At 49.5% G+C, this 24,561-nt stretch overlaps 1 protein-coding gene across 2 annotated transcripts; it reads right to left on the bottom strand.

Annotated features, from left to right (window-relative positions):
- Positions 1–4,594: 4,594 nt before the first annotated feature.
- Positions 4,595–23,990, bottom strand: USH1G (USH1 protein network component sans). 2 transcript variants are annotated; one of them, XM_005297453.4, is made up of 3 exons: positions 23,616–23,988; positions 8,491–9,732; positions 4,595–7,202 (listed from the first exon to the last, which is right to left on the bottom strand). In XM_005297453.4, the coding sequence occupies exons 1-3, from the start codon at positions 23,777–23,779 to the stop codon at positions 7,199–7,201; spliced, it is 1,410 nt and encodes a 469-aa protein (XP_005297510.2). In that variant the 5' UTR covers positions 23,780–23,988; the 3' UTR covers positions 4,595–7,198. The 2 variants fall into 2 exon arrangements, with proteins under 2 accessions (XP_005297510.2, XP_005297509.2); XM_005297452.4 differs by lacking the exon at positions 4,595–7,202 and having other exon boundaries at positions 8,487–9,732; positions 23,616–23,990.
- Between the last annotated feature and the right edge of the window lie 571 nt (positions 23,991–24,561).

The raw sequence follows: 24,561 nt of genomic DNA, 5'->3' as shown, positions 1-24,561 counted from the left end.
CTTCAACATAAGTAGATAAGGAGAGCAGGATCTGTCCGTAGCCACTCCAGTCTGCTGCCCATGTGTGCAGCATGAGGCTCGATGGGTGACTACTGTAAAAGTCCAGATTCTAGAGTAAAGTAGAGGCTGATGGTGCTTGCGGCAGGCTGGAGTGACGCTGACACCATTTGGAGGCCTGCACTGCGTTCGGGTGCTTGAAGGGGTAACTTGGCACAGTTTTAATGCCTGGCCACCCAGCCACGCTGACCCAGTTGTCAGACCCCCCGGCCTGTGCTCCACAGCCAGGCTGTTTGTTACCCTAGTGCTGAGACTCCAGGGAAGATACCAACACGACCTGGTTTGGAACTAGAGAGTGCCAGGCCCATAACAGTGCATGGGAACAGGTGGGTCTCACATAGCCTGGCAGGAGTTGTGCCATGTATCTGCTGCCCTCTGACACGTGACCCAAGGACAGCAGGTGTTTAGGATCACACTCACCTCCTGATGAGCACTCAGAATTTTGTGCTACTGTCAGACCGGCACAACCTCCTCCCGGCCACACCACATCATTGCTCTACTTATTGCAGCCTGTCTGGGGAGCTCGGAAATGCCTTCCCACCGGAGGGCAATCCCGCTGGGTGGAAACGCCGAGACCATTTAGTTCCTATTCTTGCTGTAAGATCCAGAGGTGGGGCGCGGGGCTCCCGAGCTGCTGTGGTTTGGGTTTGTTGACTAGCTCAGCCTCAAGGCTCCCTCACCTGTAGGTTTTCACACACACCTGGCTTTTCTGCCAGGCCTGGGAAAGTAATTGCTGAACCAGCTGTTTTGGTGAAAGAGAGGAAAGCGAGTGTCTGTCTAACACTCTAAAATAGCGGCTTTTCAACCTGGAGTCCGCAGACCCCTTGGAGTCCGCAGACTATGTCTAAGATTTGCAAAGGGGCCCGCACCTCCAGTTGAAAATGGTTAGGGGTCTGCAAATGAAAAGAGGTTGAAATGCATTGCTGTAAAGGATCAGACATTACAGGATCAGATTGTTACTGGAATCGCAAAGCTCAGTGATCCCAGAGGCCCCGAATAAGAGGCTGATCACTGATATTGACTAGCTGTCTGAAGAGCCATCTTGGTGTGGGAAAGGAGTTTCTTGGCCTGAGCCAAGCGTATTTGGCCTAGTGGAGGCTGCCCCTCTTGTTTCCTTTTCTCCTTTCCCAGGAATCTGGTGCCTTGTTTCTTGAAAGATCCCAGTGTTCATGGGCACCTTTGTGTTCCCGGCAGGCCACTGACCTTTCTGGCAGCTCCTAGCCAGTGCTTCCTACCTCCCCGTCCCATGCCCTCCTTCCCAGGACCCTGCCTCTGCCCTGCCCTCTGGTGCTGAGATATCCCATTAGCTCTGTAATGCCTCCGAATTGACACCCTCTGGCCCTGTGCCTTCTAAGCTGTTCTAGCTAAAATAGAACAGTGGATGATTTCGCAACCACAACAAAATGCTTTTCTCTCGTGCCCTCCGTAAAATCCACAGGGACCTTAACAACAACGCTCAGTTTATGTGATCAGCAGCTAAGAACAATTTAAAGCAACAGCTCTTGGGTATTTCCTTTATTTACTTATAAACTCCAGAGTGGACAAAAGATCTGGTGCAAAGCTCATCTTTTTACCCAGATGTTTGGAAGTGGGAGGAGTGATTGGCTGGTTGAATTGTCATTATTTAGATTATCACAGCTCACAGGAGCTCTGTGTGATAGTCCCTACTGGAAGAGGGCAGGGGAGAGGTGATATTTGAGTTTTTAAGTTGCCTGGGTCATTGGGAATGGGCTATCTTGACTATTGCTAAGTAATGCTGTCCTTAGGATATTATTTGTGGTGTACTTTTGACGTTATTAAGGGCACCGAGAGTGTAGCGATAGTGGCCGCATTTAATACTTGTGCAAATCTAAATAAACAGACACAGACCCAAAGCAAACTCCAGATCTGAACAGCCCTGAATTTAGGAGCGTTCCAAACCCCTCCCTTCAGTTCCAGACTGGGCCAGCTTTAGGATTTTTGCCACCCCAAGCAAAAACAATTTTGGCCGCCCCCTCCGCCCCCCGTTTTTTTCTTACCCCACCCCCGGCCCCGCTTCAACTCCGCCCCTTCCCCAAATCCCCAGCCCTGCCTCCTCCCCCCAGGCTCTCAAGCCTAGGAGGGAGGGGGAGAAGTGGTGCGCGCCGCGGCCACTCGGAGTCTCCCCCTCCCTTCCAGGTTTGAGAGCCTGGGAGGGAGGGGGAGCAGCGGCATGCGAATCAGCTGTTTTGCGCGCCGCGGCCGCTCGGGATCTCGCCCTCCCTCCCAGGTTTGAGAGCCTGGGAGGGAGGGCGAGCAGCGGCGCGCAAGCGGAGGTGAGCTAGGGCGGCCGGGGCACATTTTTAGGGGCGGCATTCTGGCGCCAGCCATGCCACCCCTAAAAATGTGCCACCCCAAGCACCAGCTTGCTTTGCTGGTGCCTAGAGCCGGCCCTGGTTCCAGACAAGGAGGTGAACCCAACCCCTATAAGGAGCTGAACCCAACCCCCTCCAACTTTGGAGCATTCCAAATCCAGATCTGGACTGGAATTTGATGTCCTGAGCCAAGCTCTATTCCAGCTCTCTAGTGTGACTCAATGGGACTGCTCACAGTCCGACTCACGGAGCTCACAGACCAAGAGACAAACAGGCAGAGGTTGGGGGGAGGGTTAGAATCCATCAGCAGAGTTGTCGAGGGGCGTCTGGGCCACATCCTGGCAAAATAAAGTTAAATTCAGCTAAATTAGGGAGCTCTTAGCTTTGGCGAGGCTGTAGGTCAGTCTTCCCGAGGGACCCTGCTGCAGAGCAGGTAAGGTCCTTGCAGATGCGCCTGGCAAGAGCATTCCCTGCACAAGGGCAATGTGGAAGAAGCCACAGGGACATGGGGAGGTGAGCTCTACAGTGGAGGGGCAGGAGTACAGCATAGTCCGGCTCCCACTGTCAAGATTACAACTGGGATTTACCAGTTCATCAGCCATTTTCCATCTCAATGGGCTGGAAATGGCCTGGTGACAAAGGAGCAAACACATTGTTTTAAATGATTACTCCTATCCTTTGCCCTTGGACAATCAGGCTGGGTTACCCAACCAGGGAGAGGAACCTTGGTCATCCATAGGTCTGTGTTCACCTCTTGCAGTCATACACAAACCCTAGGCCCCATGGCTTTAATTCTGCAGAGGTTAATCTGGTTTTAAATTCCACTGTGGCTGCCAATTTATTCCAGCAGGAGGAGCTGTTGCATTACTTGTAAATCTAGCATGCTCTTTGAGGTAGAAAGATGCTGACACAATCTTGTAGTTGCATGAAAAGACCAGTCGGTGGGACTCAGTATTCATTGTCTGTCAGCTGGGAACTTGAAAACTCAGTGCATCTGATTTCAGTGCATTTGTCCTGGACTTTAGTCCAGAGGTTCTACAGTGGGCCAGGGATAACTAGGGTGACCAGATGTCCCGATTTTATAGGGACAGTCCCGATATTTGGGGCTTGTTCTTATATAGGCTTCTATTACCCCCCACCCCCGTCCCGATTTTTCACACTTGCTGTCTGGTCACCCTAGGGATAACTGCTTTGTATATTCAGAGAGCTAATAATCCTTAGAGTTCCTTTCATCCTCAAGCACATTACAACTATTCAGTGATTAAAGCATTTCAGCCCCCTGGGGCCACAGGGGAGTTTTAGTATCATCGGATGGACAAGAAAGGTGGAGAGTATGTTTACACTGCCAAAACAAGGAGTTAAAACTTGGCTTAGCAGCTTGCGTTCATCCCCAGACTCCACTACATGCTTGTAAAGGAGAGGAGAGGAGCTAACTCGAGTCTCTCGGTCTTTGCTGCTATTTTAACCCGAGCTAGCTAACCCCAGGTAAGAACACAGCATTTTTTGCATTGTAGACAAACCCTAAAAGAGATTCATTCTTTGGCGGCTGGTCCTTCACTCCGAGAGGGACTGAGGGACCCGCTGCCGAATTGCCACCGAAAACCTGGATGTGCCGCCCCTTTCCATTGGCTTCCCCAAGCACCTGCTTCCTGTGCCGGTGGCTGGAGCCGGCCCTGAACACAACACTCACTGGACACTACACTTTGCAAACAGCATGGCTGGGTTTCTACCCTCATCCTTGTCCCAGAGTGACACACGCAGCGCCAGGAAGGGGCAGTGACAGCAGGTGCAGCTGGGAAGTTAGGAACAGCTGTGAGAGAGCTGGAGTGACCCAATCCCAGCTGCTCCAAACAGCTCCCTCCAGGCAGTCACCTAAGGTCACATGTCAAACAGGTAATCCAGGTTGCCCCAGGAAAACCATGAATCAGAAGCACTACCAAACGGCAGGGAGTGCAGTTCTTAGGTGAACTATACAGGGGTTACACGTGCTTTCCAGCAGGAGCCAGAGGGCCACGGGCTTTCAAGCAACTAAAAAGGACCTGGCTGATAGAGTGGCCATGGAGCGAGTTTACTGCCCCAGGAATGTTTTTGAGATATTGGAAAATTTTCCTGTCCCTAATCGGGATGAAAGGTAAAATCTGGAAAATTTTCATGAACCAAAGAAAAGTCGGTTCAGGTCAATCAAGATGTTTCATTTCAATTCAGACTGTTTAAAAAACATGTTTTTTATTCTGATTAGTTTGTTTCTAAATGAGACCATTTTTCAATTAAAAATACCCAGAATTGCTCATTTTGAAAATGTTTTGAAACTATTTTTTGCCGAAATTTTTCTCAAGTTGAAAAACAAAAGTTGAAATGGACCCTTTCCCACCAGCTGTTTTGGGTTGGGATGAATCAGCATTTTCAGATAAAACCGGTTCATTGGAAAATGCCTGACTAGCTCCACTTGCTAACACTGGAATGAGGGGTATTATTGCAAATACTGGCTGTGTGGATCAGAACCAAAACCCCACAGCAGAGCGCCCCTGAACTTGAGGGAAATGTGGATCTGAACTTGGAGGCTTAGGTCCATAACAAAATGGCTATTAAAATGTTTTGGTTACTAAGCCCAACCCATGAGGGAATCATCTCATAGCTACTGCCTCAAACTCTTCTCCGGTTGATCACGGTGTTCCCACACACCCAGCCATTCTTGGGTCATTTCCCATCATCCTCTTCTATGAGAGTGGGCTCCACAAACCCAACCCAAACCTGGGTTATGGGAAGCTAGAAAGCAAACCCTCTCTGACTGGTCTTGATCCGTGCAGGTTTATGTTTTGCTTCACTCAAACATCCCGCATTTCTTTGCAAATGCTCCAGGAAGAGCCAAATGGAGCTTCATCCCTCTCGCCTACTGCCAGAATTGTTCTTGGCTGAGTCACGATATTCAAAAGACTCAAGGTGCCAGACCTCACTGCTGGGACTCATATCTGCCTGAGGGGAGTTAGGGCAGAATCCGAGTTCTGTTTGCAGGCGATGGACTCACTGTGCAGCTAGTCACTAAAGCCCTGTATAATTCATAGAAGATGAGGCAGGTCGTGGTACAAATATGGCTAATAAATTGCCACTGGGAGACCCCTTTTTACTGGTGGTCCCACCCCTGCGTATACCTCCTTTTCTGGAAGTTCCCAAGGATGGAGCTCCCTGAATCCATTAATACCACCAGAGCCACAAACCCAAAGGAACAGGCAGATCACACAGGACTTGCAGCACAAGCATGACAAAAGAATTGGGAGGGGTTTTCCCTTTGGAATATGCGGGGCATTTTGGCCACTCATTTCAATCCTGCTGTAATCAATTCCTGGAAATATCACATGCACGGAAGTGGCACTTTCAGGCACATCCACAAACAGCAGCGCAACTGGCAAGTCAGAATAGGGTAGTATCCCTTTAAATAGTTTGTGAGCCTTCACCGCAATTCTGTGTTTTAGAAGCCACCAGAAACTAACCAGAGCTGCCGTGTCTGTAGGCCGCATTTCTGTAGGAAATCCGCCATAAGGCACTTGCTTGAATGTCTGGATAAATCTTTCCACTGATCTGCTAGTGGCAGGATGGTAAGGAGCTGCGGTGACATGTTTGATACCAGTTCTTTGGTATCAATTGATACTCTATGGTGCTCACAAATTACTTAAAGGGATACTACCCTATTCCTACACACCCATGTTTCATCACCCTCTGGGTTATTAAGGGTGAAAAATCCTCATGTCTCACTCAGGAACACAGTGTTTGGAAGCAAGTTTCGTTTGTCCAAAAGAAACTGGGCTCAGACTGCACCCAGAGTTCAGGAGTATTCAGGTGATGAGGTTTGGTTAAGCCCACTACAAAGACAGTGATGGGAATTCACAGCTGGGCTGGGATTTTGAGCACCCAAATTTCAGGGGTGCCGGAATCAGGTTTTTGGTTTGGATCCATCTCTATTAAAAATAACAATTGTGCTTTGCACTTCTGGAGTGTTTTCCGTACAAGGATCTCAGTGCGCTTTACAGACATTAATTACTTAAGCATCACAGCAGCCCTGCAAGTTAGGACAGGATTATTGTCTCCAGGGAGCACTCTCTCCATTTTACAGAATGGGAAACTGAGGCACAGAGCGGTAAAGACCAATGTGTTCAAAAGTGCCATTGATCTGGGGTGCCTTCGTTTCTGGATGTCCCATTTGGGACATCTAGGGCCTGATTTTCAGAGGAGCTGAACCTCCCAAGTTTATGTGAAATCAGAGCTGTGGGGCTGTGAGACTCAGACCCATGGGGTCTCAAGCTGGGAACCCAAAACCTGAGGCACCAAAAACCAGCAATCGCTTTTGAAAAGGTGGCTGCAAATGACTTCTCCAAAGCCACACACTGAGTGAACAGCAGAGCCAGGAACAGAGGCAAGCAAGAGGTCCTGATTATTTATTTGTTGGTCCATTCCAAGGTATCACATGGTTCTCTTTGTCCATGGCTTCCTGTGCTTTGTCAAACTGTGATCACATGGAGTTTCACCTATCAGCTTCATAGCATAGGACGATCTTGTCACCCCTCTAGCAAGCAGGCTAAAGGAGCTCCATTCAGCAAAGATGGAATGTCAGGCAGGTCATATCTCAACCATTCCTCTCAGCAGCAGGTTCCTGTTGGGCAGAGTCCCCCAGGCTGGAAGCAGAATGGGGAAGGAGGCAGTCAGTCAGGAGGGACTGGACTACACTGTGGCTTTCAGTTGTCCTAGTGGAGGAGTCACTGGTTTGGGTTTTCTGGCAACTTAGAATTGGTTTTGTTTCTTGTTCATAAAAACTGCTATCTGTAGAGGAAAAGAGAAAACCTGTTAGCAAGCTCACCCTGGGGCCAAACACTGAGCAGATGGCCCAAACCAACTCTGAATAATGGTGAAAAGAAGAGGGAATGCATCAGAGAAGCTAGAGTCCAGCATGTGGTCCCACAATGAAGAATGAGGTATTGGATTTTCAACAGATATGCCGCTTGGTGATGGAGATTTTCAAAGCATTCTAGGGGATTTAGACTCATGTCCTCCATTAATCTTAATGGAAGATGTGTTTAAATCCCCCAGACAGCTCTGAAAATTTCAACCAGCATTAACCAAACAGCTAAAGATGGCAGTCTTAACTGGATCATGGACACACAGTTTAGCAGACATGTAACAGATGTAAAAGATTAAAAAGTGGCCCCAATTCTGAATTTGTAATTATTGAGGGCACAGATGCTACCACTTAGACACCTATTGATTGCATCCCCATGTTGGGTCATTAGGTGGGAGCCTCTCTGCTGGGAATTAACTGCAGGCACAAACCTGCACCCACAGTTACGAAGGTCAAACTGATACCTTTTTAGAAATCAGGGTTTAGGTCCCAACCTGTGACTTAGCTTCCATTTAGGCATCTTCCAGTACGGATGTGCAAATAAGCTTGACCCAAACCTTCAGTCAGAACTGGAACCAAACCTTTCTTAATGTATAGAGGCAAACCCGGAGACTCTCCCCCCATCACTCGCGCACAATTTCCTTTGTCCTTCCCAATCCCAGCCAGCGCTAGAGGTGGACATGCCAAAATGCCACCAAAAAGGGCTGGTTTTGTAAGACTCTCAACCCAAGTTTGCAAACCCAAGAGCTCTGGATAAAAGCCCAGGCATCTGGGGTGGGACTTGCAGACTGGCTTAACGCTGCGTTCATTGAGATCAATGGTAAATCTCCAGTTGATTTCAATAGAAGCAGACCTAGGTCAAGGTTGGGGGCTTCTGAAGCTTCCACCCAGGGGTACGCACTAGGAATCTGACCTCAGAAGGGTCTGAGTTTGTTCAGGTTACGGAGCAGCAAGAACTTCAACTCCCACCTACCCAGCATGAGAAACACTAAGAAATTAACTAACTCAAGCAACTCTGTAACCACCCAAGATCTCTGTGGGCTGGCAAGTTCCTGTCTTGTGTATAAATGAAGAAATACTGATCTTAGCTGGGCTCCTGTTCTTCAGATGGACAATATGTTGAGCACATATTTAAGCGCTTCAGTTCCCCCAGTCTCCCCATGCTGAGGGATATATGGCTCTAGGGCTAGACAGCGAGGGACATCTACTTACAGCTCGGTGTCTGCAATAACATCAGGCCTCTCCAAGGTCTGCTTCCTCCTCTGGATGGCGTCCAATATCTTTTTCCTAGGCCCCAGTGGGATGTTGATGCTCTTCAGGTCATTGTCTGAGCACAGCATGAGGGCCTCCAGGTCAATCTTCTCTTTCTTCAGGATGGAGATGAACTCAAACATGTGCAGGGAAGCCAGGAAGGCCTCCAGGGGACTGGTCTCGGGTTCATTGTCATCATCCAGGCCCAGCTCCACCTCCTCCCAGGGCAGCTCCTCTGCGTTCCTCTCCTGCAGGCTGTTGGCACTGCCGATGCTGTCGTTGAGACTTGGCGAGCGCTGCAGGCGGCTCCGCAGTTTGACACCTACCCCATCCAGGTTGCCCTCGCCCAGCACGCTGGCATCCTCCTGGCCGATCCCAAAGAGCCCGCTGCTGACGTAGTTCCTCCGGAACACCATGGTGCCGAGCCCAGGCCGGTTAAACAATGAGTCATGGCCAGAATCCGTGCTGACCTCCGAGTGGGCTGAGTCTATGTGCAAACCTGGGTCGCTTATGGCACGGGAGACGGTATCTTCGTCCGTTAGAAACATGTCCCTGATGTTGCACCGGGTCCACTCCTTCGGGCTGGCATAGGTGCCCTGCTTCACAAACATGACATCGTTCCCCAGCTGCAAGCCCGACAAGGACCTCACACTTTTCCTCCCATCCTCGTAGATCTTAAACGTTCCATCCACCTGCTTCTTCTTCTCCAGCTTCTTCTGCATTTTGGTCTTGCCCTTGGCTGTGCCATGGAGGGTGGCTTGGGAATATGGCAGGGACGTCACCATGGACATGTGCTGGAACTTCCTGCTCAGAGTGCTGCTGGAGTAACTGGAGAAGCTCATGGTGTCGGAGTTGTCAGACATCTCCTTCTTGTACCTCTTCTCCATCCGCTCGTGGTGCTTTTTCTGCATCTTCACGCAGTCCTTGATCCTCCTCTCTGCATCTCTGAAAGCCTTGTCCTTCAGCTTGCTCACCAGCTTGGGGTTGAGGCTGCTCTGCTTGGCGGCAATGGAGTCTAGGTACCGCACGCACTCCATGTGTCCCTTCATGGCAGCCATGTCCAGTGGCGTATGGTAGTCATTGTCCAGGCACCAGATGTTGGCCCCAAATGACACCAGGAAGGAGAGGCAGTTCAGATGGCCATTGGCTGCCGCTAGGTGAAGAGGTGTGTTCCCCCAGATGTCACATTTGTCTGGATCACCCCTAAAACAATGTTTGGAACAACTAATTAATGCGCGGTTCCGTTGGGCTGACCTTACCATGCAGATATGAAGTGGGGTTTAAAGAGATATTTACTAGACAATACGCTCATGCATTGGATGCCTCAACCCCCACTACCATACAAGCTCTTTCTTCCCCCAGCTCCCCTGCAATATAAGCAACATGTCTCTTAGCACAGCCACTACACCCCAGCCATGAGTCCTCTGAAGAAGTGTTGTGAGTGTCAGGCAATCATACGCTTTACAGACAACCTTTCTGTTACCCATATTTAGCCAAAAGCTTACATTCATGCACCTGTGTCCAATTCACTGTCTTCTCTCCATGCTGGAGGGGGACCTGAGCTGTGAAACTGGGATCCAGATTCTGAACATCCTAGAGTTGGTGGGACTAGTTCTGGGATATTTGGTTGGCCCATTATACAGGTAGAGGCCATTTGCAAAATTTAGATGCAGGTTCAAATCTCTACCATCTCCAAAATCTGATGGTGTTCCCAAAATAAGCCCTGTACTCTATGTGCACTTCTACAGATCCTCCCTAGGGTCCCCCCTGCTGGAGATGCCAGGATAAACGTCCATCCAAAGTACTGGACCTAAACCACATCAGCTGTTTCACCTTTTCACCTTCATGTGCACATGACATGAACTGCATCCCTGTCTCCTAGTTGTGCCTGGGGCACCATTCAATTGATAAGACTGGGTGGATTTTTTTTGCCTTACCAAGTTTGGTTTTCGATTGCACAGCTGAGAGCAAGTTGGTATTAGCACATCCTGAGAATCCAGTTTCAAAGGAAGTGGAGATTAGGTTTCCATCCTTCTCAAGAGCCACAGACTCAACTAATGTGATTAGCAAACTCTGTAGTGATGTCAGCACCTATCGCAGCCGGCCACTGCTGGTCACCAGGGAGTTGCCCAGTTTTGCAGCCTCCCCTAATGAGAAAGATCCAATAGGGTCTGTGAAACAGGATTTGGCCATAGAGAAAGTGCACTTGAGAATACTTGGGTGGATGTCTGAGCTCCTAACTGTCCCCTCTAGTTGCAATCTGCTGAAATGAGACACAGCTACTCCCCTTCCAGCATCAACCATGCACTTGTGTCTATGAGTCAATGAAATGCCCCCAGCATCAGTGTCTGACACCTGTCAACAAGCCTGCCTCACTCACGCACAATCAAAATCACAGAACTACCAAACTACACTGCTACGCCGTTCCCTAGAGCGACTCCCCCTGGGAGAGCATGGGACTGCACAGCTCTGAGTTCCACTGTCACCAGCATTCCTACAACTTCCCTTACAATCCTGCCTGATGAACTACAGCTGCCATTAGAGGAACAGGGTGCTCCCCCACGGCCACTGAATCACCATTTCCAAAACTTGGCCTTGCTGGGAGTGACTGAAACGGGAGCTGAGCCGCCATACTCTGCCAGCTCCTGTGGAGGGATATAATGTCCTCCAGGCCTATAAAGAAAGAGAACAGGTTGGTGGGAAGAGAAGGGAGAGACTGGCACTGGAGAGGCTGAGAGCTTTCTTCCATCCTGCACCGGTGACCTCCTTCCTACAGTCACAGGGCCTCTCACTGACAGGAGCTGGGATGGAGGCACCAGACACTCCCTCACCAGCCATGGGGTAAGGGCTTGGCTCCAGCCGGTCGTGCTGAAAGAGGCTAAGATGACACCCGCAAGAAGGGGCAATAGGTGTGAGCTTCCCCACTGGCTGCACCGTTTTACCACATGGGCTGGGACTGGAGGGAGGAGAGCTCTCCCACCGCCAGCCTGGCCTGCATCATTCCCAACAGCGTCTCCTTTAGCCCTAGTGTTGCAGATTTCCCTTTCCAGCTCCCAGCCTCCCCTCCAAATGTTGGGAGCTTGGACCGACAGAGCCTAGACCACAGCTGCTCCTGCTTTCAGTTTTGCAAAACTAAATCCCAAGCAATGAGGCACCTGGACCCATCTAACCCCTAATGGAAAAAAGACATAGGGCCCAGTCCTGCATCCAGACCTGTCATTGGCTTCAGAAGGAGTGTTGTGCTCGAAAGGCTTCGAGGATCAGGCCCAGGAAGATCGTAGAGAGAAAAGAAAGGCAAAGGCTCAATGAACGTTAGGGATCCAGTCACCCAGCAGCAGGGCAGGGGAGGTTTATCTTGGCTGCAGGTATCCTACCTACTCTAGAGGATCTGAGCTCCGGTGACAGGTGTACTTACTTCCTAGTTCCTCTGCTAGCTCAGACTGGCTCCCTCCACCCTAGTAATGACATGTCAAGGCTGGGAAATTCACGGGGAGGATAAATATTTGATGAATTGCAAGAGAGGAGTAAATTATTGATCCGGCTGGATTAAAGAGCCAGCGAAACTGTAACAGCCGGTGCCGGCAGTGGGCTTATCGGGGTGTGAACTGTTGTTTGTTTATGTTTGCTCTGAGTGGCCACACGTGTGTCAGAGTTGGGCCTGGTCCTCTGTGCATGGATAGGAGGGTATGGGGAGAGAGAGGGGCGTGATGGAGCAGCACGTTCACATGTTATGTGTGGACTCGGAGCAAAACTCTGGTTCCAAATCTAACCACTGGACTTTGATCCAAGTATCACAACTCGGGCCCATTTCTCATGTACACGTGCTTTGGACTGCAGAGGGGGCCTCTTTTGTGAAGTGCTCTTTGATCTACTGACGAAAAGTAATACATATAGAGCTAGGGATTATTATAATTATTATGCTTTCCATATGCTTTCTGTTGCCGCAGGGAGCCATTAGCAGGGGAGAAATAACACGAGGTCCAGCTGTGTCAGACTATGTCCCGCATCCAAGAACCAAAACATTATAACTAGGGTGACCAGATGTCCCGTTTTTAAGGACTTTTTCTTATATAGGTGCCTATTACCTCCCACCCCCTGTCCCGTTTTTTCACAGTTGCTGTCTGGTCACCCTAATTATAACAAGACGAGATCTCTGCTTACTATGGCCCCATACCTGGCTCCTTGAGGCACTAGAAATGTCCATGATAAACAACTCCTTGTAAAGTGGGCACGTCCGATCCGGAGTCAGGGATAGACGATCAACAGGAGTTTACCGTCACTTACTGTTTTTAGAATCACTTCTCAAAGCAGAACCACACTTCCAGGGCATTGCACATTGTTAATGGCAAAGTCCAGGAAGTGGGAACATATTCTAATAACGGGTAATACATCGTATTTATACGACGTGACCCTTTTCAGCGTCAAAGCATTTTCAAGTGCTGAGTCAACAATCCCAGCAATTACTAATATTACCTTTTTAAAGTACTTTTAACTGGCCCCCCTAGGTGTACATAAGCCGACATTGAGTCACCGTGCTATCTTATCACCGTACCGCTCATCCTTCCTCATTCCATCCCATTCCTTGGGTTTGTGTCGCTCCACTTGTGCCATCGCAGCTAAAATTAGGCAAACATTTACTCATGTCCTGAGCTTAAAGCACGTGTGTACTCCCTTTGAAATCAATGGGACTGCTTGCACACGGAAAGTCAATTGAATGTCGACGTGTTTGCAGGATTTGCGGGGGCCAGGGACTGTAAACTCTTTGGGGCAGAGGGAGTATCTTTCTACCTGTCCTGTCAGCGTAATCATTCTTATTCTTTGCCTGAAAAAGCAAAACTGTCGCCAAGATACGGTAGATTCCCCTTATTAGCAACCCTTTGGTTGCCATTATCCAGCCATTGCCAATAAGCAGATGGCAAGTTCGTGAGGCTGCAGCCAGAGAAGGAAGCACTGGGACGGGCTGAGCCCAGTCACAGCCAGGTTTGTGGGGCTGCAGACAGGTAAAGCATGTCCCAGCAGTTCCTTCCCCGGCTGCAGCCTCACAGACCTGCCTGCAGCTGGGGACTTTCTTCCGAAAAATGTTCTTAATAAGCGACATGCCATTGCCAATATCCAATCCCAGTAACCTTCAAGTCAATGGGATGGGAAGGGTTCCCAACAAATTGTGGCTATTAACTGGAAGTTGTTAATATCTGGGTTGCTATGAAGCGGAATCGACTGTCGTTGGAATCACCCTCAGGGGATTTCGCTCCCTCAGAAAAGACTAGATAAAATTGGAATCCAGGGAGAGCATGTGAACACCTCCAAACTGGATCCAGGGTTTTGGTTCTGTCCATGATAAACGTAGGTTTGGGTCTGGATCAAGCTGTGGATGTTGATCACTTGGGAGTTCTGGCGCATTTGAAATCCAGAACTGGATTCTGTAGCTTGAACCCATGTCAAGGCTTTGCAGAGGGAACGGATCTTTCTTGTACTGGTTAGTGCTGTATTTTAACAGGTGGCTGGGATGTTATTATTTATTATTATGTATGATTTGTATTGTGGTAACGGCTAAGAGCCCTAGTGATGGACCAGAAGCCCAATGCAATAGATGCTGTACAGACACAGAACAAGACGACAATCCGTGCCCATGTCTATTACTAGATAGCAACAGTGGGGTCTAGTTGACTGGGGAGCTGGGAGCTAGTAATTCCTGAGATCAAATCCTGACTCTGCCACTGGTGCCAACTGCTGGTGCCATCTGTAAACTGTGCTGGACATAAATTCCATGAATTAAAACTTGATAGGGAGCAAATATCTCAGGGGATGATACAGACTCTTTCACCTCTATGTTACCAGTTCAACTCTGGCCCTGGGGGGGTGGTAACAAAAGGTTATTCCAAGAGCTGCATGGGAATTTTTTTTCTCATCAAAAATGTTGATGAAAACTTTTTTTTTTTTTTTTTAATTTCATTGGAAATCTTCATGGTTTCTTTCTTGGTTTTTTTAAACTCATCATTTTTTGAAAATTCCTCTGAAAAGCCCTTTTCTAGCCAAAATGTTTGATCTGTGTAGAATTTTCAAAAGCACCAAAGTGACTTAGGAACCTCATTCCTCTTTTCTGAAGTGACTTAGGCACTTTGGAGCCCACATTTCATTGAAAGTCGATGGCACTTACTATCCTGAGTGCCAAAGGGTACATCTCCACGGCAGTAAAAAAACCCAGCAGCACCAAGTCTCAGAGCCAGGGTCAATTGACTTGGGCTGACGGGCCTTTGGCTGTGGGGCTAAACACTGCAGTGTAGAGGTTCTGGCTCAGACTGAAGCCCGGGCTCTGAGACCCACCCCCCCTCGCGGGGTCTCAGAACCTGGGGTCCAGCCCGAGTCTGAACATCTACACTCCAGTTTTATAGCCCCACAACCCATGTCCCAGTCACCTGAGCCAGGCCAGCCATAGGCCTTTAATTGCAGTGTAGACGTACCCTCAGTCACTTCTGAAAATGGGACATAGCAATTTTGAAAATCTGACCCCAGCTCTAGTTATTATTAACCCCGATGGCTGGCTAGGGCTCAGGTAAAATGAGTTGACTAGTGGGCAACTGCAACAGCAGCTAATGGGCTCCCTTCTTGGGAGACCTAACCAAGGCTAGGGATTGAATGGGCCATAGAGTGTGAATTACCCTCCCATCTCTGCAGAGGCTGCTTCCCCAACAGGCCGAGACACGTGGGCCAGGCAGTGTGGGACATTTGGCACCACTACTGCTGTTCCTGCTCTGTGGATAAACTGTGGGCACCTGTCTCCTGGATTGTCCATCCAGCACCTTTCATGAGAACCAAATTCATACGTTCCCCATCTGTACATCTGAGGTGAATCCCAGTCAGAAAAGGGCCCCCTCAGCAAAGGGCCAATGGCCGTCAATGCGGGTTTCCCGTTTATAACAATATTTTGTACCTGATTCTGCAACCTCCCGCAGGCTGGGCGGCTCTTACTCACACAAGCAGTCCCACTGAAGTCAGTGGCACCTGTCCTCTGGGGTCAAATTCAGCTTTGGGCTAAGAGGGTGCGACTCGCTTGAACTGTCTGCACCAGAGCTGAATGTGTCCCTTTGCCAGGACATCTCACAACGCTTTACACAAGTGTATTATCCCCATATTACAGCTAGGGAAACTGAGGCACGGACCGCTGATGTGATGGCCAAACACAGCAACAGAGCTGGGAATAGATTCCAGGTCTCCAGGTGCCCTGTGCTCAGTCCACTAGACCACAGCTGACTGGCGTCCCTGAGGCATAAGCTATATTCCCCTCAGCTTACAACAGGATGAGGGACAATTGGGAAGGACAGAAAACGGAACAGAATGTCCTGCTGTCCAGACCATTCTCCTCTGCCCCATAGGACAGACGGACAAATCCTCCCTAGCCCACCCCGTGGCCAGAGAATCCCCACACCCCTCATTGTCGAGCAGGTCTCCTCCCAGCAGATCGGAAGCTGGCCTGACTCCCATCCCAGTCATCCCTTTCAGGAAGATGTCAGACCCGATAACTGAAGGGTTATTGTCTCCTCGAAGCTGTGACACTAAATGCCACTTTGCCTCCCCTTTCCCAACCACCCAGTTAATTGGGTTCCTTTCCCTCGCCGGAGCCCAGCCAGGGACATGAAAGAGGCTTTTTGTGTAACTAATGAGTCGAACGAGCCACCACCAAACCCTTCTCTGCCCCCCTCGCCTCATCCCGCCACTGCGCTGAGGGGCAGAGACGCAGCAGTGTTTGTTACGAAATCTCCCCCTTCACCCAGCACCCCCCTCGCCATCAACCTGCTTTGTTAGCCCCTCTCAATGGGCTGAGACCATGAACTTTACCCAGGGCAGCCAGCAAGAGTGATTACTAGAAGGCCACGTTCAGCAATAGGCTATTCTTGGCTCCAGACTGACGTCCCCCTGGCCTATCACCTATTCCATACGTCGGTGTGTTCCTCCCCCCATTCCCATCCCTGCGGTGTCCAAACCCCTCACGGACATTAATGAATGTAGCATAACAGCCCTGTGAGGTGGATAAGGATTATTATTCCCATGTTTCAGAAGAGGAAACTGAGGCACAGAGGTTAAATTAATCAGCTGAGGTCTCACAGCCAGGTCTGTGGCAGAGCCAGGAATGTAACCCAGATCTCCTGAGTCGCTTTGTGGAGCTTCTGTAAGATATCATAGTTCCTGTGGGGAACACTGGGCCCCTATGAGCTGCAGAGATCCAGCAATTGGAGGTGGATAAGATAAGGACATGAACATGGCCAGGGCTGTCTACACCATCAAAGCTCCTGTGTGGTGGCAGCAGACAGTTAGGTCTCACCTGCAAAGACAGGACTGTTTTATAACCCTGTAAGAAAACCAGGCCACAAACCTGAGACGATCCAGCCTCTAGGACAGTTCCCAGAAGGTCCTTATAACATGGCCTGTTCCCACCCACCCAGGCAAAAAGCAAACCATGTTACAACACTATCAGGACACACACAAACATAACTGGGTGTCGTGGCACAGGAGCTATTGTAGTATAGACAGGGGCTGGAGGATTCATTCCGGAGCATTGGCACAGCTTAGCTAGCACTATGAGATCTATCAGCCAGGTCAGGAACTTGTTTTAAAAGAAGCCACAGCACTGCATTCCCAATAACCTATCTCCCTCAACCGCCTTTCTATCTTTTCCCTCTCCCACACACACTTTCAGTTCCCTCAGGGGAACTGTCGGCCTCCCTCCTTATCTATGCTCACCGACTAGAACATTGCATAATAGCCTGTCCCCAGCATCCACTTCACTGGGCACAGACAGAGAGAGGGCAATTTACTGGGCTTGTCTGTCTGCCAGTACCATAGCTCCGGGTTGCTTATCTGGCACTGACAAAGAGTAGCTAGTGGGTCCTTTGTGATCCCAGCTGTCCCCTGAGACCACAGTCTCTGGCTAGTCCCCTACAACACCCCACAAAGTACTGCAGGTGAGCGCCCTATTGGCTGGAAGTTCAGATTTCTACTTGTTCAAGCAGAGACAGGACAGTCTGCTAGGCACCAGAAAGAGACTGGTTTCAAAGTAAAGACCTTGACATTTGGACATTGCTCAGTTTTTATCACTCTTTCTAATAATTGTGACTAAGGCACAAATTTTAAAAGCACCTAAGTGACTTAGGAGCCTAGTGACTTAAGCGGGTTTGGAAATTGCACCCTAGAGTGGGGTGGAAAACTGAAATAAAAAAATTCACACACAAAAATGTTGACACTTCAAAGTTGTTTCTATTTCATGGATTCCAAATGGACCCATTTTTCATTTTCCCCCCAATTTTTTTGGCAAACGCTTTTATCGACATTTTCCCCTAAAGCTCTTATTGAAAACCTTTCGTTCTCTGAAAACTGGGTTGCGATAACATTTTTTATTTTAAAAAAATCTATACAAAACATCTGCAAAAAATCATGATTTTTTTAAAAAGTCAATTTTTTGGTTTCCATAAAACGCTATGTTTTAACAGAAAAAACTTTGAGTTCAAAAAATTCCGAGCAGCTCTAGCTGTGATATTTCAACACCCCCTTGAGATGAACTTCGGTGATCAAGAACTGAAGGTCCCATCCATGCGGGCATCAGAACTATTCTAGTTACAGCTTGCAGCCAGGGCCGGCGCAACCCATTAGGCGACCTAGGCGGCCGCCTAGGGCATCACGATTTGAGGGGTGGCGACCGCGGCAGTATTTCGGCGGCGGGACCTTCCGCCGCCTCTGTGGGGAGGAGGCATTTTTGGGGTGGGACCTTCTGCCGCCTAGGGCGGCAGAAAAGCTGGCGGTGCTCCTGCTTGCAGCTTGCTGCGTTCCAGGATGGCTTCCCTGACCAGTGCGGACAGAGAAATATTTTGTCCTGAGAACTGTGCCAGCCAAGCTGTGCTGCAGACCCTGTCTGTGCTATGAAAACAACCCAGTCTAGCAATGATTGGCATTGTGGTTCAGCAGAGTAGGAGTGGACGAGGCTGAAACTTGTTATGACAGGACTGAATAGACACACACCCTCGTTTGCAGCCCGCAGCTACACTACCATTAAAACTGAGTCAGGGAACCTGATTACAATACAGCTCCCGTTTGAAGACAGGCTCATAATTGTATTCAGGGTGTTAGCCTGGTTCAGGGACATGCCAAAAGGCTGGAGATGGGATGGCAAGTGACCACATAGGGAGCCCCTGCACCACACACACTGCAGCCCCTCTAGACCTAGGCTATATGGGATAGGTTGCCAACAACGTCAGAGATGGGACTGTGTCCTGAACTAAAGAGTCAATTCATGGGTGAAATCCACTTGGACTGACAGCATTCTGTGAGCCCTTAGTCTGAATCTCAGGGTCCATTCTCTTTGCTGCGACTGGGGGCAAGGGAGAGAATTAATGGGAGTTACTCAAGAGGGCTGTTTTAAATAGACCAAGCCCAACTGAACTACTACAAAGACCTACCACCGGAGATTGATGTTGATTGAGGAGATATTTACAATAGAAGAAGTTAGAAAAGCCATCAGGAAACTTAAAAATAGGAAAGCAGCTGGAGAGGGTAACATTATTGGAGAGATGCTAAAAGCAAGTGAGGAAACAGCCCTCAGACTTCCCTTGAGAATATGGAGTGAAGGAAAGAACCCCACCCAGTAGAAGAGAGGCCTTATATTAAAATTGCCAGAGAAAGGTGACCCACTGCAATAAGTAGAGAGGAATCACATTGTCTCAGTGCTTAGGGAAATAATGTGCAACATCATCCTGGAACATATCAAGAAACAATTAGATCTCCAATGTAGAGAGGAACAAGCAGGTTTTAGACCACTAAATTCATGTACAGACCATATTGTTATTCTCAAACAGATTATAGAACTAAATGCAGCGTGGCAAGAACCTCCTGTGATATATTTTATAGATTTTTCCAAAAGGCTTTTGACAGCATATACAGAAAAGCCTTTGGAAAATTATGGTATACCATAGAATACCAGCAAAAATGGTTAGAATCATTAAGGATCTATATCAGAATTTCACATGTGCAGTTAAAGATGGTGACAGCATCAGCCAATGGTTTGCAGTGACAACTGGAGTAAGGCAAGGGTGTATTATGTCCCCACTTTGCACTGCTCACTGACTATGTCAGGAGGAAAGTAACCATGGAGGGCAACTGAGGAATTTTATGGACCAATGATAAAGCACAATGGGATGATCTTGCTTTTGCAGATGACATTGTCTTGCTTCGTTCAAAACATTGCTTAATGAAAGAAAAGATCCAGTTTTTGGCAGATACAGTAGAACAAGCTGGTTTGTTCATCGACCAGGGGAAAACAAAATACATGGGTAGCAATATCCCAGAAGCAACCATCACAATAGACAGAGAAGCACTAACAGAAGTAAGTCATTTTACCTATCCAGCGCCTGAGATGTGCAGTGCTCATGGCACCATGCTAGATGTCAAGCAACAATTATGGAAAGCAGCAAACAACTTTCACAAGCTTGAAAAAAAATGGCAAAAGTAGCAGGATTGGCGCGGACACAAAAATACACATTTTTAAACACTGGCATCATGTCATCCCCTTTCATGGAGCAGAGTCATGGAAATCTATAACAGAAATTGACAAGAGGATCAACTCATTCCAAAGTAAATGCCTGCGAAAGATCTTCTGAGTTCATTGCAAAGAGTTTCTTGCAACATCAGAAACGCTAAGTAGAGCACACCAATCTAAGGCATCAAACTTGGGAAGACGACAACGATGGACATATTTAGGACATGCTTTCAAGATGTCACCAATACGTTTTCCACATCAGGTGATAATATGGACACTACCTGGGACGAGAAAAAAAGGAGCAATCTAGAGACAACAGAGAAAGAAGCCAAATCCATCAACCTGACGCCCAAACGTCTGAACAGACCAGCACGAGACCGAAATAAATGATGGACACCCTCTGCACCTGAGGGTGAGGGAAGGTACAGAAGGAAAGAAGACTCCATAGAATATTCCCCAATCCTCTTATAAAAAAGGGCATGGCCCAGATCCTGCTGCCAGCTCCACGGGAGGAATCCCATTGGAGACAGTGGCCTTCCACTGACGTAACTGACAGCTGCATTTGGCCTCCGTGTTTGGAACTCTCCTCTTTCCAACAGCCCAGTTGCTGATGAGTGAATCCCTCTCTCTGGCAACTACTGTCTCTCTGGGTATGGCTACACGGTCATTAAAAACCTGCAGTTGGCCCTCGCCCCTGGCAGAATCTCAGAGCCTGGGCTCCAGCCGGAGCCCGAACGTCTACACTGCAGTTTTATAGCCCCACATGTCCAAGTCAGCTGACCCTGGCCAGTCGCGGCCATGCGGTGGGTCTTTTATTGCAGTGTAGATGTACCCTCTGTCCAGGGGCGGCAGATATAATGGGTCAGGGGAGGCTAAGCCTCCCCTAAGCCAAGCCCTGGCCCCGCCCACACTCCGCCAAGCTGGTGGGAGGCGGGAGCTTAGCTCCAGCCAGAGGCCAGCAGGCAACCCAGCACTGAGGCCAGCATTGAGGGTGGCCGGGCACTGGGGTTGGCTGATGGCCCGGGGCTGGGGCTCCTCTGGCCACGGGGGAAGGGAGTGGAGGCTCGGGGCTCTGGTGGACGAGGGGGCAGTAGGGGCAGGGCCGCATGGCTAGCCTCCCCGAAGAGGGGGCTCACGCACTACCCATGCCTCTGTCTCTCCCTAGCTCTGATTGGTTGTTCTGCATGTCCTCCACTCTCTCCCATCCCAGCATCTCAGCAGCAGCCCTCCCTGCTACCATAGGAGCAGCAGCAGGCCCCAGACCTCAGGAGACAGAGCCGCATTCGGGAGCAGGGAGAGAAGAAAGGGCTTTGTTAATCTCGCCCCTTAGCTTGCCTCCAGGGTGTAACGAGGCCACCTCTGTAGCTTCTGTGAACTCTGCACTGGTTTAGTTAAGCATCTGGGTATATTTCATCCCTCCCTGACAAAGTGTGACCCGGGCAGTGATGAAAACGCATTCTAAGCACCACTGACAAAGGCGCTGCATGTACCATTAATCACCAAAAGGGCATTGGCCCTTCTCCGTGCTATTTCCCCTGTCAACAGCCAATGTATTTTATGCTGTTAATTAAACACCAGCCAAGCTACACAAGAGGGTTTCAGCTGGGACCTTCGATTCCAATTAGAATTTAGAAAAGGGCCCTTCTCCACCGGAAACCTGCCTTCCGTCTCCTGGGCAAGGCAGGCTGCAGGTCAGGCTGGGGTGCCTTGGCAGAACTTTGTGGGGATCTGAAGCTGACATGGCAGAGGGAGCTGAAAATGAGCTTTCGGGTGAGCTGGGAGCTGCACTGTCAGACCAGGGGTTGGGGGGCACCAGAACTGAACACAGGGGATGCTGCAGGGAACAAGCCCAATAATGAAGCAATAATAGATGCAGCTTGGAAATGAAATAAAGTGAAATACGGGCTTTGCCCTTCTCTCCGCACTGCGTTCATTTTAATCTCAGTCCTTCGGTAAAGGCCCTCTTTAACCACTTAGTGTTAAACAAGCTAAAGCCAAAGCTCAGAGCCCCCCCAGTGGCCCATTCCTGACATTTCTGCCCCGGCCCCTAGCCAGATGCCTCGTGACACACACAGAAGCTTTGATGAGATTTTTAAGCCTGGGTAAGACTATGGCACACGCATTGGTCACACAACCGTATTGGAGCCTAAATCTTCTCTCCCGAGTCTGGTACCATCTTTACCAGCCAGCCCTTCAGCTTCTGCAAGCCAGTTCACCAGGGTCCCAATCAGATGCCTGTTGAAGACAATATGCAGTGGAGTTGTAGCTGTGTCGGTCCCAGGATATTAGCGAGTTGAGGTGGGCGAGGTCATATCTTCTATTGGATTAATTTCTGTGGGCGAGAGAGACAAGCTTTGGAGCCACAGAGAGCTCTGCCTTCCCCAGACCTGAAGAAGAGCTCAGAAGCGTGTCTCTCTCACCAACAGAAGTCGGTCCAATAAAAGCTATTACCTCACCCACCCTGTCTCTCTATTGAAGACAATGACATTTATCCAATTGACTTTAATGGAGCACAATGCTGAACAGGGTAAGTCATCAGTGATTTTAAGTGTCTCCATTTTTGGATGCCCAAGAGGCATTTTAAAGGTGCTGTGCCCTCTGAAAATCAGGCTCTTTAAGGTGTCTCTTGTTGAACACCCAAGGTACCCAAAATCACTAGTCGCTTTTGAAAATCCAGGCCGGGATCACTACTAACCGTTGCCTGGATCACAGAGTGGCTGGAATCCACCGAAAGGTTACAATGGCTAAGAACGCATGCTCCTCAGAGATGGAAACCCTACCCCTCACTGACCCTGAAAACCCCAGGAAAAGCCCCGAGGAACAGGCAAACCATTATAACAACACCCTCAGGCTGCACCATCACAGGTTCAACATCAAACCAGTATTATGAAGGCAGTGGTAAAACATCAGCCTTTGACCTCTGGAGAGCTGAGACCCAGCCCGGATCATATCACAGGAGAAATGCAGCTATAATTACTTTGCACTAATACACGGCACCTTTCATCCGAGGAGCTCAGTGCACTTCACAGAGATGGGTTGGCAACGCTGCCCAGGTCGGACATAGTACTAGAGTAGCAAGGGTGTTTGCAAAGCAGGTTCAAGGTGCATTGGGAGAGATGGGAGAGTAGCAGAACAGCAGTGGGGTTGCAGGTTTGGAAGCATGTTAGCAGAGCTGTATGGGGGCTGAGCACTGGGCTAACGGGGATGTTCCAAGCCTGGAATGACAGGTACCAACACAGCTGAATGTGTGACACTTGCTCAACCCCTGCTCACGCTACTTTTGAAGTTAGCCAGCGTTATCCATCTCTCACTGCCCAGCTGCCTGGATACTACGGTGATGGGCGGATTAGACGCACCATGGATTGGCTCAGACAGACTCACTGCACATTCTAGCAGGAAAGAAAATAGCTCCGGGGAGCAGGAGGAAAGAAGTGGCAGCCTCTGTGCAGGGCAAAGGATGGAGGCCGTGTTGATCTCCTGATCTGTGAGGGGGAGGAAGATGGGTTTTCACTGAGCCGCTCCATCGAGGCTAGGAAGGGATCAGGCAGAAAGCAGCACTTACCCTCTGCTAACTATCAGCCTCAGCGCTTCCAAGTTGCCGTGATAAGCAGCCCAGAGGGTCGGGGTCATGCCATCCTCATCGGGCGAGTTTAGGTCCTTCCTGGTGGCTTCCTTTAGCAGGTCCAGATAGCCATCTCGGGCTGCTCGGTGGTACTGGTCGTTCATGATGCTAAGCAGTCCCCTGGCCAGCTCATCAGGGGAGGGAGGCAGGCAGGGGTATCTCAAAGGATGGGCATTGGTGCGGGTAGGAGTTCCAGGCAAGCAGCTGCCTGAGAGCCGAGGAGGGAGCTGAGAGCGGTGGTTACCAGGACACCTGAGAAGTCCTGACCAGTGAAGGGAGGAACTCCTTGAAATGAATGCAGGAGATGCCTTTTCCAAAGCTCCCCCTGGGTCCTAAGAATCCTCCTCTCCCACCAGTGCAGGCCTCATGGCAAGGAGGAGAAGGCACAGTTCAGCCCTGTCCCCAGCTCCAAGCACCTTTTAACTTTACCGTCTCTATCCCGGGGCCAGCCGCATCTCCCCGGAGCCTTCCTACGGGGAATTCATGCTGGAGGCACAGAACAGGACAGGGGCAGTTCAGCACAGCAGCTCCCTTCAGGCTCTTTCAGCCCCTGGGATCTTTCTAAAAGAGGAGGCAGCCAAATGAAACACCAGGTAGCAGCATCGGCCATATCCTGCCAGCATAGCCAGTCCCCCAACACCCCTGCACTGCTGCCAATGGCAGCTTGGGTCCATGCAGGGATGTTACCTGAGTGAACATGTCAGCACTTAGACCTGCCCCAGATATAGGGTGACCAGATGTCCCTGTTTTATAGGGACAGTCCCAATATTCAGGGCATTGTCTTATATAATCAGGCGCCTATTGCCCCCCGCCCCGATTGTTCACACTTGCTATCTGGTCACCCTCCCAAGAGAACACATTTCGGCTTGTCTAAAAGCACAGGAAC

The sequence above is a fragment of the Chrysemys picta genome, chromosome 12, assembly GCF_011386835.1.
Source record: "Chrysemys picta bellii isolate R12L10 chromosome 12, ASM1138683v2, whole genome shotgun sequence".
NCBI classification, from domain to species: domain Eukaryota; kingdom Metazoa; phylum Chordata; order Testudines; family Emydidae; genus Chrysemys; species Chrysemys picta.
This window is presented reverse-complemented; position numbering and strand designations above follow the sequence as displayed.